This window comes from Trichosurus vulpecula, chromosome 2 (assembly GCF_011100635.1).
Source record: "Trichosurus vulpecula isolate mTriVul1 chromosome 2, mTriVul1.pri, whole genome shotgun sequence".
Taxonomy (NCBI): domain Eukaryota; kingdom Metazoa; phylum Chordata; class Mammalia; order Diprotodontia; family Phalangeridae; genus Trichosurus; species Trichosurus vulpecula.
The window spans coordinates 147312779-147327589 of record NC_050574.1 but is presented as its reverse complement, the minus strand read 5'-3'; the positions used below and the strand labels follow the sequence as shown (position 1 = coordinate 147327589).

Sequence of the window (14811 nt, the reverse complement as noted above, 5' to 3'; positions counted from 1 at the left end):
ACAGGTACAAAATGCTCCCCTTTATGTCTAATCACCCTTTATTTTTAAATTATTTATTCATTTTGACCTTATCTTGGTATTTGGTGTAAGATGTTGGTCTATACTTAGTTTTAGCCAAACTGCTTTCTAATTTTCTCGGCAATTTTTGTCTAAAGGTGAGTTCTTACCTCCATAGGCTTGGTTCTTTGGATTATCAAACACTAGATTACTATGGTCATTTATGACTGTTTGTTGTGTACCTAATCCATTCCACTGAATCCTAATCCATCCTATTTCTTAGCCAGTATCATATTGTTTTGACGATGATCACTTTGTAATATAGTTTGAAATCTGGAACTGCCAGGCTACCTTCTTCAACCTTTTTTTTCATTGATTAACTAGATTTTTAACCTTTTAATCTTCCAGATGAGTTAGTTATGTTACTGTTTTTTCTAGTTCTATAAAATAATTCTTTGGTAGTTTGATTGGTGTGGCACTCAAGAGGTAAATTAACTTAGGTAGAATTGTCATTTCAGTATGTTGTCTTGCCTATCTGTGGACAATTAATATTTCTCTCATTGTTTAGATATGACTTTATTAGTGTGAAAACTGTGTTTATATAGTTCCTAGGTTTGTCTTGGTAGGCAGACTCCCAAGTATTTTATGTTGTCTGCAGTTATTTTAAGTGGAATTTGTTTCTCTTCTTGCTCAGTTTTATTAGTAGTATATAGAAATGTTGATGATTGATATGGTTTTATTTTATATCTTGGAGAAGGAAATGGCAAACCACTCCAGTATCTTTGCCAAGAAATCTCTAGTAAGGTCCACAGGATAACAAAGAGTCAGACATGGCTGAATGACTGCACAACAATAAAAATTTTATCACCTGCAACTTTGCTAAAGTTGTTCAATGTTTCATCTTGTTTTTTAGTTGATTCTCTAAGGTTCACTAAGAATACCACTACATCTCCTGCAAGGAGTGATAGTTTTATTTCCTCATTGCCTATTTTATTCCTTCAATTTTTTTCTTATCTTATTGCTATAGCTAGCATTTGTAGTACAATATTGAATAATAGTGGTGACAATGGACATCCTTACCTCATCCCTGATCTTACTTCAAGTTTCTCCTCATTACATGTAATGCTTTTTCTTGGTTTTAGATAGATACTGTTTATCATTTTAAGAAAGGTTCCATTGATTCCTATGCTTTCTACTGTTTTTAATAGGAATGGTCATTGTTATCAAAGTCTTTTGTGGGTCTATTGATATAATCATATGATTTTTGTTTCTATTTTTATTGATATAGTCAATTATGCTGATAGTTTTCCTAATATTGAATCAGCCCTGCATTCCTGGTATAAATCTGACCTTGTCACAGCATATGATCTTTGTGAAATATTACTATAATCTTCCTGCTAGTATTTTATTTAAAATTTTGGCATCAATATTCAATAAATGAATTGATCTATAGTTTTCTTTCTCTGTTTTGGCTCTCCCTGGTTTAGGTATCAAAACCATATCTGTGTCACAAAAACAATTTATTAGGAGTCCTTTATCAATTTTTTTTCAAATGGTTAAAATAGTATTGGGATTAATTTTTACTTAGATATTTGGTAGAATTCACTTGTAAATTCATCTGGTCCTGGGGCTTTTGTCTGAGGGAGCTCATTGATAGCTGGTTAACTTTCATTTTTCTGAGATAGGGTTATTTAAATATTCTATTTTCTCTTCTGTTGATCAGGACAATTTATATTTTTGTAAATATTCATCCAATTTACTTAGACTATCAGTTTTACTGGCATATAATTGAGCAAAATAATTACTAATAATTGCTTTAATTTAATTTTCCTTGGTGGTGAAAATATGTTCTTTTTTTGAACCAATATAAATGTGAGTGAATTTTAAGAGTTGTCTCCCCTCCACTTTTTTGCCTGCTTACTGTAAAAGCTCTCTCTTGCATGCCTTTTATTTGAGACAATTTTCCCAATTCTTCCTCTCCCTTCTGCCTTCTCCTACAATGTCCCTCTTTCTCACCTATTCATTTTTTATGTCATCCCAACATAATCAACTCACTTTCACACCCTCTTTCTATGTAGAATTCTTCTCACTGCCCTAATAATAATATAATTCTTGGAAGATACATGCATCCTCTTCCCTTATAGAAAAGTAAATAACGTTATTGAGTCCCTTATGATTTTTCTTTCATATTTACCTTTTTCTGTTTTTCTTGAATCTCGTATTTGAAAGTCAGATTTTCTATTCAGTTCTGATATTTTCACCAGGAATGCTTGAAAGTTCCCTATTTCTTTAAATATTCATATTTTCCCTTCAATGATTATACTCAGTTGTGTTTGATGGGCTATTCTTGGTTTTAACCTCTGCTCCTTTGCCTTCTGGAATATCATATTACAAACTCTCTGCTCCTTTAATGTGTCTGCTACTAAATCTTATCTGACTGATCTTGACTGTGGCTCCATGGTATTTAGATGGTTGCTTTGTGGTGGCTTGCTGTAATTTCTCTTTGACTTGGGAACTCTGTAATTTGGCTACAAAATTTCTGGCAATTTACATTTTGGGATCTCTTTCAGGTGGTGATGCATGGTTTCTTTCAATTTCTATTTTACCCCCTAGTTCTAGGATATTGGTTTTCTTTGATAATTTCTTGAAATAGGATATCTAGTCTTTTTCTTTGCACAGGTCTTTCAGGTGATCAAATACTTAAATTATCTCTCCTTGATCTATATTCCAAGTCGGTTGTTTTTCCCATTTCATATTTTCTTCTATTTTTACATTCTTTTTATTTTGTTTTATTGTTCCTTGATGTCTCATGGAGTCATTAGCTTCCACTTGCTCAACTATAATTTTTTAAGAAACAATTTACTTCAATGCACTTTTGTATCTCTTTTTTCATATGTCCAATTGTGGTTTTTTAAGGTGTTATTTTCTTCAGTACTTTTTGTGCCTCTTTTTAACAGGCTGTTAATTGTCTTTTCAGAATTTTCTTCTTTTGCTTTCATTTTTTATCTAATTTTTTTTTCTACAACTCTTATTTGAGTTTGAAAATCAATTTTAGCTCTTCAAATAATTCTGGTTAGGCTTATATCCAATTCACATTTTTTGAGGCTTTGCTTGCAGCTGTTTTGACTTCATTGTCTTCTGCTGAGTTTGTGTCTTGATTTTCCTTGTATCATAGTGATTTTTTATGGTCAGGTTCTTTTTTTGTTATTTGCTCATTTCTCCATACTATCACTTGATTTGGAATTTTGTCTTAAAGTTGGCTCTATTCCTGACATGGGGGGAGGGGTTCTGTCTCAAGCTTCAGTCTTTTTTTTCCATTGCTGTTTTCAGGGGTTTGGGAAGTTTTTGGTGCTTCCAAGGTGGTGTCATCTGGGGAGAGGCATGGATACTGCTCTTTTGGTGCACCCTGGTCCTTGCCCAGAAAGGGCCTCTGATTCCTTGGAATTGAATTGTTATTGCCCCTTAGGGCTTCTACTCCCTCTAGACCAAAAGTGCTTCTGTCCACCCTTGAACTGTGACCCAGAAGTGGGTATGGGCAATGGAATTACCTAACAGTGTCTGGTCCTGTGTCCACAAGGTACCCTGTAATCTTTTTCTGATCAGTTGTCAGATACCCTTACCACTTCTGCCTTGAGAGCTCCCTAAGCTTCTGCTGCTTATGTTACCACCACAGGCCAGCTTCCTCTCCTATGTCACAGATCTCTTTCTTTGACCTCCTATGCTGTCTTAGGCTGGAAGAATACTTTTTGTTGGCTCTTCCACTCTAGAATTCAAAATGAAGTGTTATACTACAGTTGTTTGGAGGGGAATTTTAGGAGACCTTGGCTGAGTGCTTCTCTACCACCTTGATTCCACCCCAGAAGTTCTAGCTTAGTCTTCAAATGTGGGTCAGAAAGTGTGGCTTAATATTCAACTGAAATGCACTATATTACCTCTCTTTATAGGCTCATCACTAGCTGATATAATAACAAGTAGTGAGAGGTGAAGGGAAAATGAAAAGGAGCAAGGGGTCCCAATAATCAGCTCTTGGATAGTCTACTCCTTAATCATTCAATCAAGTACTGATGGTGTTGCTGTACCCATACCCAAATCACCCAAGCTAAAATGCATGGTTAGTTGACTGACAGTGACTGTGTCATATATTAGACAGGAAACTACTGAGATCAGAGAAGAAGGATAGCTTATTAAGAACATGACATGGTAAATGTTTGTTGAATATACATACTTACATATGTGCATATGTAAGTATGTATGTGTATATGTATGGAATTATAGGAACATGATGAGGAAATCACAATAAAGACTATTTGGGTGAGGATGAATAGAAGAAGTAGAAGCTATTATGTACTATCATATGATACTATGTATTATATGAACTATAGTTCTATGTACAGCAAGGCATAAAGATGAAATATGTGGTAGTTATATTCAGGAAAATGATCACCAATACGACATGGTGATATGATATTGTCAACTATCAAGTATCTGCTGCCAGGTAGCTTAGTCAATTACCCAGGTATCTATACCTCCTGTCTCTCTAGCCAGAAATCAGAGTAGTTGATAAATTTTGGACTTCTTAATTAAAATTTCTTTCCTCAAAATGTGAAAGAACCAATTATCCTGTGACTGATTCTCATCTACAAGGGATAATTGGTTGCTGAGGTGGAAATGATAGAAAACTTGGATGAAACTGATTGTTTTTTAGGTTTCAAGATAGAAGAGATGAAAACTACTAGCAGTGTGGCATCCACAATGTATTTTGGGAGAGAAGATTTCAAAAGATTCAGAGTAAGGAAAGGTAGGAGCCTATCATCTAAAATTTTAGAAAAGAAGTAGGCTTAATAGGCATGGGATCTAGCAAGAAAAAAATTTTGAAGATTCAAATTATTCTGATGAGGAAGAAAAAGGACAGCTATCTAAAGAGAAGGATATGGAGGCATAGTGAATTCATTGCCTAACTTTTAATTATTAGAGATTTGTATAGAAAATGGAATCAAGGGTGGGTAATAGAGGATTACTACCAAAAAGGGAATCATCCAGTTAGAATCTTGCCAGTCAGAATGAACTGACTGATGATAAATGAGGATGACAAAAAGTTGTTTGGTTTTTCTAAGCTATGCTGGGGGATAAGGGGAAGATTGAAGAAGGAGTAGGACCACAGTTTAGACTAGATGACATAACAAAAAATGATCCATAGAAAGCAGAGTAACTGAGGCTTATTTGCTTGTTTTTTTTTTTCCTCTAAGGAAAATTGGATGGAGAGGTATCCAAAAAAAACTGGGTCAACAACAAACTGAATCTCAAGATAGGTAAGAAACCAATTAGCTGCATATAATCCCAGATTACTAGAAGGATTTATCTGATGTGATTATTAAGCTGCTTTCAATGATCTTTCAAAAAATTCCTGAAGGATTAGAAGTTGTCAAATGTCATTATCATTTTTCAAAAAGAGAATAGAGTTGACTCTTCAAACTATTGGTCAATGAGCTAGACTTGAATTCCTGGTAAAAATCTAGAATATATGATGACAGGAATTGTTGGTAGATACTTTAAAAGGAAATGCTAATCATTAAAAACTAAAATGGCTTCATCAAGAATAGCTCATGCAAAATAACTCCATTTCCTTTCTTATACAATACTGGGTCATACTATATAATCCCTAAGGCCTTTTTCCACTCTGAAGTTCTATGATCATACTTTAATTCTTCTCCACTTACTTTGACCATGAACAGATGAATTGATATGGGTTCCAGTTTCTTCCTTAGATGGAACCTAGGTGGTATAGTGAATAGAATGCTGCACTTGGACTTAAGAAAACATTAGTTCAAATCCTGACTCAGACACTGATTACATATGTGAATGTGGGCAAGTCAATTAACCTCTGTATGCCTCATGTTCCTACTCCATAAAATGGGGATAATAATAGCATCCACCTCCCAGGGTTATTGTAAGATTAAAATTAGATATTTGTAAAATGCTATATAAATGCTAAACTTTGTTATTATGTGTAACATGGGGTAAATTTATCCAATAAACATCATCAAACATTAGTTTGAGATAATAATGTGAAGAATTTTGTGCTTTTCTTGAATAGCCATTATCAAAAAGAGTGCTTATTTACATTTTAATTATAATTTTTCAACTACTTAACTTCATTTATCAATATGCTTCTTTCTGGTGTGAGGATGGCTATTTGTTTTCCACAAAGCAGATTATTCCAAATGTGTTATTACTGAGTGAAAAAAATGGTCAGTTGAACCTTATCCTTCAAAACTTATTCAATGTCCAACATAATTTAAGCCCTTTATTTTCTGAAGAATTATTACTATTATTATTAGTATTTCATGTTTAGTTTCAAATCTCATCTGGAAGAACTATTCTGTAGATTTCTTCCATGTACTAATTGATTTATTTCAAATTAACCTTTTCCCCAGATACATCAATTTGCATTTTAATTTCTCTTATTCCTTAATTTTCTGTTTACTTTTATATATTCCAATCTAATCCATTTAGGGCTAATTAGATTATTTGTCTCCTTTTCACTGATATTAGTAACACTACTCAGTTTTGTATGGTTATATTTGTTCTTCCAGCTCATTAATAAAGAGACCAAGTCTCTGATCTAGCCTGGAGTTTTGCTGGACATTTATTCACAGCTGCTCAGTTTGTATGTTCTCTTCCCATAATTTCCTTTCTTTCTTCCCTTTCAGTAAATTGCTCATAGTATCCAAACCTTTTTGAAATCTCTTCTATATTCATTATCTTTTAAAGTTAAAGCAATTCAAGCCTCAAAAGCACATCTGTCTCATCCCTCTAACAGGGTTTAATCTAATTCCTATTAAGCCACACTGCTACAGAAAAGCTTCAGACTACAGCCTTGAATGACACCGAGTGTCATTCTTTAGGAAAAAGAAAAGTTTTCGGGGAATGAGCCCATAAGCTCTTTCAATAGCCTATTCAGTTCTTCATTTACATACAGCTACCTTAAATCTTTGTTTCTGGGTTCCTATTACTAGTTTTTCTATCTTTAATCAAAATGGAGGCCATCTGGTGACAGTCCTCCACTTAACTCTTCACCTCCTTCATTCATCTGCTCTCATCCATTTATCCAAAGAGTAAGAATCTGTTGTGCCCCTGTTGCTTGCCTAGCATTGTGCAAAATTCTCAGGGAATATAAAATAAATGGAAATGCATGTCCTATAAAAGCTTACAATTATTAGAATAGAGAGACCAAGCAAGTTTATCAAACCACTAGAGAATTACTTGAACACTTGTTCCCCTGCAGCTCTCTCTTCTCCACGCTAAATAACTCCAATTTCATGAACTATGTCAAAGATGTTCTTTTCAAGTATTTTAATACTTTTGGTGTCTGTCTTGGGAGGTGTTTCTTAAATTCTCCAAATCTTTCATGACTAAGGAAACGAGTGAATTAAGTATATAGCACAGTGTTCTGAGAGGGGTCTTGGCTAGTACAGTCTGTAGTTGGGAGAGTTATCTTATAGAAATTCATGACAGTATCATATACTTTGCTAGGTCCAAGGAATCACATCACATTATTGCTTTCCCACCGACAAAATTTAGTTGGTTGTTTGAAAAAAAATGTTTCATTTGGTTTGTCTAGTCATTAAGCATGTAGCTGATGATTTGTGATTTATTCACCACACTTTGCACATATAGAGCCCACATCAAAAGTTTACTGAATTAATGATTGAGATAAATTTGTCTCTAATTTTTTCTCAGTTATGTACCTTAAATAATTTAATTATTAATTAATAATTTATTTTGTTTTGTTTTTAATCCTCAAGCACATCTATATCCTTCTTATAAAAATATAGCTACATTTGTTTTCTTTTATGTTGAGACACAGTCTTCTCTTCAGAATCCTGAATGCTATCGTTTCAGGAGGCTGTCATCTCAAACTTCACCCAACTGTTACCTTTCCAACCAGACCTGCTAAATTCTAAATTAGGGCTCAAGTGGACATCTGTTCTTAGACTCTCCATTCAATTAGCTTAAAATACAATTGTCAACAGCATGCTGCCAATTTCTATCAAAACCGAAGTCAGAAAAAAACAATAACAGCCAAAACAGAAGTCGGAATGGAGACAGCTAGGACCTAGAAATTAGGCTGACCCTTCAAGGCAAAACATTAAGACAGGAATAGCAGCAGCCACGTGAGCAGTAGCTTGAAGTCCTAAGCCATAAGAAGAACATTAGAGAAGGAAGAGAGGAAGGAAAGAAGCTGCTATGTTCTAGGCACCATGATAGGCACATTATAAACATTATTTCACTTGATCCCTACAGCAACCCTATGAGAGAAGTGTTATAATTATTATTCTCACTTTACAATTGAGGAAACTGAGGCAGACACAGATTAATTGACTTGTCCAGAGTCACAAAACTAGCAGCTTCTGAGGCCCTGTCTGAAATCAGGTCTTCCTGACTCTAGGCTCAGGACTCTATCCACTCTGCCACTTGGCTACCTCTGTGCCACCTAGTTGGCTCTATTGGGCAAGCCTGCATCTATTCAAGCAAGCAGGTGGAATGGTCAGGATGAAAAAACCAAGCCAAGGGAATTGGTGCCCAGTTACACGACCAGAATCTCCAGGAATAACTGTACTATAAATGAAAGAACCAAGGAAAGGACAAGCATGGGGGTAGAAAGGAATGAAGCAAATGAAGGGAGGGGGAAAAGGAAGACACACAGTTGTGTTCACAAAGTACAAGAGTCCGGTTACTGGAACAAGGGCACACAGTCAACACAAACCCTGCAGCTTGTGACTTATTGCCAAAGAACTCAGCTATGGAACTGGTGTGGTACTTTGCTTGCCAAGAGGCTAGACTGGAAGCAGCAGCTGGGGGCTAATTGGGTCTAGTGATGAGGACTAGAAGTAGGAGCACAATGTTTGGCCACTTCTTAGAGGCTTGATCCAAAATGTATATGGCCCAACTGTTCAGGATGAGCATTGCTCCTAGGGCTCATGATTACAACAACTTTCACAGATGCCCTCTTTTTTGTTTGTTTGTTTGTTTATTCATTGCTAAGTTATTTATGTCAGCCAATGATAACTTATGTTTTTATTGGGCTTTATGTACAACTTAAAGAGCTTCCCTTGCAATGCCCCTGTGAAGCAGGTAGGGAAAGATTTAATTCTGGAGAGATGGCTTAGTGAAGTGGAAAGAAAGCTAGACCTGGAGCCAAGAGAAAGCTGGGCTCACATACTGCTTCTGACACATACTAACCAGGGGAGGAGTCCAAGGACCTGTCTATGCCTCAGTAACAGGGTAATGGAACCTTGGTCACAAGATTGTTGGACGACGACATGAGATAGTACACAAAGTGTTTTTCAAACACTTATATGTTATAGAAACGGCAATGACTATTATCCGCATTTTCTATATGAGGAACCTTAGATGCGTGCATAATCTCACAGCCAGTTATTGAAGGTGGAGCTCAGGGCAGGTACACAGGACTGCTTTTGAAGGCAATTGTAGGACACAGGATTGCTTTTGAAGGCAATTCGCATGGAAATTTCTTTCAGTTTCATTTCAGTCATTTTTCATGACCCCATTTCAGTTTTTGTTTTTTTGACAAAGATACTGGAGTGGTTTGCCATTGCCTTCTCTAGCTCATTTTAGAGATGAGCGAATTGAGGCAAACAGGGATAAGTGCATTGCCCAGGGTCACACAGCTAGTAAGTGTCTGAGGCTGGATTTGAATTCAGGAACATGAGTCTTCCTGACTCCAGACCTGGCACTCTATCCACTGTGCCACCTAGCTGTCCTGGTAATTTCTAGATTCCTGTTATTCTAATCTTTGTTGCTGATCAATTCAAAACATGCTTATCTCAGTCTCTAGGTAATGATTAGTTTCTTATAACTACTTTCCCATAATCTGCCTCCTGAAGTAGTTTCATATCATGAGGAACTAACTTTAACTAAGAAGGCCCGATGATTTGTATGTCTTCATATTTTAAAAAAAAATCCCTTACCTGTTTTTTGACAAGTGATAATTTTGAAAAGTCTTCCTAATTTGATAAATTCACTCATTTATCTTTGAAAGACCAATTTTTAAATGAATTCAATTTCTTGGCCATTCGCAATTACTATGAAACTAGCTTATCTCTAAGCTCTCATGATGCATTTGAAAGGATTCTTTATGCAATTCCCCAGCAAGCTTTAATGAAACCAACCAACGTAGTCCTATCGCATTTCTCTGTCTTCATTGTCTTGGTCACTTTATGCATTATCTTTTTTCAAAGAGTGAAACTGTGTATCTGAAATAGAAGGCAGCAAGCTTCCATTACGTGAGGAGACAGCAGGTAACTTCATGCCACTTGGCTCATTAAGTTTTGTTAAGTGATAGATCTAGGAGAACTCTTACAGGCAGCAAATACAGACTGTCCCAACAGTCTTAAACTTTGATAACATAAAACTGTACTAAGTCTTTGGAACAACTTGTACTAGCAGAGTTATTGTCTTCAAGTAGATACAGAGCTATCTTCAAAGCCAGGAACACCTAGGTTTAAGCCCTGCCCCTGACACATACTATGTTACCCTGGAACAGTCCTTGAACCTCTCCCCATTCTGTCTAGGCAGCTCGCTAGGACTGAGTGTCAGAGAAGGTGACGAACCTAAAGTGGTAGAGTTCATTTGGGAACTGCCTGTACCAGTGAAATTATACATCCATTTCCTAGCCCTTTTTAGCTTTCATAGTGCTTCATTGACAATTTCATTTAAATCCCAGCTCTCAGCATTTCTGTGAGGTAATAAGTGTGTGTATATAAATGTACATACAAATATATATACATACCCATGCGTGTCATATTTGCACACATCTATGTACATATATTTATATATCCATATGACATTGGGCAAAATAAATACGGGTGTGTATATAAATGCACATATAAATGTATATACATATACATGTGTGCCATATTTGTTCATATCTATATACATATGTGTACATATCCATATGACATTAGGCAAAACACTCAAATTCTTTATACCTCAGGTTCCTGAACTGGGGAAAATTTTTTTAATGTATTTGTGTCTGTGTGTATGGGCATATATATATATATGTAATATACATACATGTATGGATATACATGTATATATATACACATATATATGCATATATACACATATGCTCATTTTCCATATGAGGAAACTGACACATAAAGAAGTTAGGTATTTTGTCCCAGGTCACATGGTAAGTGGCAGTAATGGGACTGTTACATAGGACTCCTCATTCACTGTCTGGTGCTTATTCCAATAATGAATACCAACGTCCCTTGTATTCACCCAAAACATAGAGAGGCAATCAAATAACAAACCTAAAACAAAATGGTCTGATTGTCAGGGATAACATAGGGGTGAATTGCCTAGAAAGTGGAAGTCACAATTGTGTACCTTTTGTTGTCAGGGCCTTAAAAAGAGCATGATTGCAACATGGTTAAGAGAGGCCCTCTCTGTCAACCCCAAAACAGGAACAGAATGTTACCAGACCCATGGAAGGGCATTTTAATTGCCTTTCTGATATCTATTTTCTCTTTAATAAAAGGGACAGATCATCATATGGAATAAATTTGATTGCACAGCTGTAGTTTGCCTTCTTTCCCTCTCTAACCCTTTTGCAGGGAGAAATAGAGAAGGGCAGTGTCTTGGAGTTGGAAGGGATCTTAGAAGTCCCCTGGTCCAAACACCTGTTTGAAGTAGAAATATTCTCAACAATATCTCTGTCAAAGGTCTACCAGCTTTGGTTTGTCTCTTGTGGTGATTGAGCACTATATTTTCATTACAGTAGTTTAAGAACATATTAGCTTTTTAACAGCTTTTACACATCAGACTCTTCATTTGGCATCATAGCTCTGGGACTGGAATGTTCGTGGAGTATATTGGGTCTAACCCCTATGTTGTTGTTGCTGCTGTTTACACATGAGAAGGGTTAAATGTCCTGCCCAGGAACCATCAGTAAGTGTGTGAGGCTAGATCTGAAACCAAATTTTCCTGCCTCTTAACTCCCATGCTTTATGCACGATGCAATGCCTCCTCTCAAGTTTTCCTGACTCACCCACAGTCATTGAAGTAGGATTTAATCTTAAGTCCTCTGACTCCTCAGCAAGTGCTCTCTTCACATCAGCTTTCTAGCTTGTGGGCATTTAAAGCATGGCTAAAGCACTGGACTTAGAGGCAGGAAGACCTGGGGACAAATTCTGCTTCAGATATTTAGTAGCTACGTGATTTAAAAGTAACCTAACCTTTCTGGACTTCAGTTCCCTCACCTACGAAATGAGGAGGAGGAAGGACTGGATATGCCGATCTCAGAGACCCCTTCCAGACCTAAATTTATGATCCCATGAAAACTCAGATCATTTTCACATGTACTATTGCCAAACCAGGCCTCCCATACTTGGGGCTTATGATACTGATTTTCGAATCTTTTATCATAAAAGCAAATTAACTAAGAGTCTCATTTTTCCCATGTAGTAGAACAGACTGCCTCAGTTAAGTAAGTAGAAACGATACAGAGAGAGTGGGTGACTTGTCTATCACAATATAATAAGAATCAATCTTGCAACTCTTTTATATATACATAACATAACATCTCACCTTTGTAGGTTGTATTTCATTCCTTGTCCATTTCTTTCTTCTAAACTAAAAAAAAAATGCCTATTTGTCTCAATTTACACATACATTACTGGGCAAAGCAGCTACCTATATTCAGAGCATAGATGATAACTTGGTCATCTTACAAAGTCTTTTCATGGACTATGGTAATGAAAGCTAAATGCCTTTGAAGCGTGTAAAAATGTTCATCAGTAGAACCAAGTTGCATTACCTTGTTCATCTCCGCATCTTCCTCAAACCCTTTTTTATGACCCCAAAAAAGCTCAGAAATCCATTTTTTAAGTTTGAGTAAGAGATAGAGCAGGGACTTTGGACTTGGCACCAGGTTGAAGGGAACAGGAAGAGTTCGTCCCTCTTCAAAGTAAGAAAACCAAAGTTTGGCCCTTGCAAACTTCCACTCCACATCGGCATCGTCCTATAAAAGACAATGTAGTTTTGCAAGGAAATTTACTCACAGAATTATTGATACTTCTACCAGTAATTCACATTTGAATTATTAATCCCTTACAAATAAACAAAATGTGAGAAATCATTTTTGCTCTCTTAAAAATACAAGAAAATGCATTTTATATTTCTAAAATATTTATATGATACATATAAATTTTCAGCCTTCTATTCTTCTAAACAAATTCAGGAGCATTTTTCTAGATCTTTTAAACTGGAGCAGTGAGCAATATTGGAGGAATACCACCGTCAACTTCGGGGACTGAAGGTGTGAGAGAGAAGACCTTTAGTTTCTACTTGTTAATCATGGGATCTTACCTAAGATTTATGGCCTAACATTGTGAAATAACATTTTAAACATAATTTAAAAACTTCAAAACTAGATTTCCAGTATAAAAATAATCCCTAAACAATGCTATAATGTTTTGTGGTAGCAAAATAGTTATGCAGTCATAGGCTGTTGCAGTATTTTAATAATGTATCCTCCTTTTCTTTGCCTCCATATTCAAATAGTTGCTAACTCCTCTACAATCTAACTCTGTAATATTTCTTTCATCCATTACCTTCTGAGGAGAACATTGCAATAATCTTTTTACAAGACCTGGTTCCTTCACTCAAATCTGTCTTATATAGCATTGTCAAGTTATCTTACTAATATGCAGCTCTGATTATATTATTCCAGTACTGAAAAACCTTAATGGCTCCCCATTACGTATGAATAATGACCAAACTCATTATCTCAACATTCAAAGCCATCTACAATTTGCCTCCAAACTAACTTTCAAGTACTGCCTCCCATTACTTCCTTTCCCACACTCTCTACTTCTACTAAATAGAACTCCTTGACATTCCCAGAATTTCTCCCATCCTTTCCTGACCCGGTACAGCACTTTCTCATCCTGTCGCTTTGTGTCTGAGACTACCATCTACCTGTTGGAATACTATTTACCCTTTGAGACCCAATGAAATTGCTATCTCTTTCATAAGTTTTCCTTATTCTGCAACTCTTGATCATACTTTATTTTTACCTTTTTCTGGTACTTATTTTCTAAATATATTATAAAGATTTGAGTAAATATCTTCTCCCACTAGATTATTAGCTCCTTGAGAACTAGGGCTGTGTCTTACTTATCTTTGCATTGCTCTCCACAGTGCCCTGCTGATAGGTGCTTAATAAATGTTTGTTGAACCAAATTTAACTAAACAATAAAAACAAGACAAAACTTAGCTATTTTCTTTACCCTTTGCCTCCTCACTCTCTCATTTTGCATGTCTGTTCATTAATTGATATACACGAGACTTTCAGGTTCATGGTTCCAGTCACGGTGCCAAACAATCAAATAAATCCAAAGGAAAAATTATATTTTGAATTTTTTGACTGATGATTCTTTTAAAATCAAAGTGGCTAGTACTTGTAGACTTCAGCTTAATTAAAACAAAAGAGGGTCTTCTAGTGATAATTTTACCTCAATTTCCTGGAATGAGTTGTTGATCATTGCAATGAGCATATTTAGCAACACAATGACCATGGTCACATTATAGACTCCATAAAGAACATAACCAGTATTCTCAATGAATTTGTGGTTAGAGTTTATGACAACAGATTTCACTTCCGACAGTCCAAATATAGCCCAGAACAATGTCTTAAAGCTTTCTTCAACTCTGAAAAAAAGAATTAAAAAATACTATAGACAGCAATGACATTCAAGATATCTCAAGCAGTTACTAATAGTTTTC

General features: G+C 35.8%; 1 protein-coding gene across 1 annotated transcript in view; it reads right to left on the bottom strand.

Moving 5' to 3' along the window:
- The window catches only part of TRPC6 (transient receptor potential cation channel subfamily C member 6), a 179731-nt gene that overhangs the window by 16115 nt on the left and 148805 nt on the right, over window positions 1-14811 (bottom strand). The window contains exons 8-9 of the mRNA XM_036745152.1: window positions 14541-14736; window positions 12842-13045 (exon numbers count right to left, since the gene is read on the bottom strand). Of these exons, the coding sequence (XP_036601047.1) occupies window positions 12842-13045; window positions 14541-14736 (400 nt within the window). The remainder of the gene's footprint in view (window positions 1-12841; window positions 13046-14540; window positions 14737-14811) is intronic.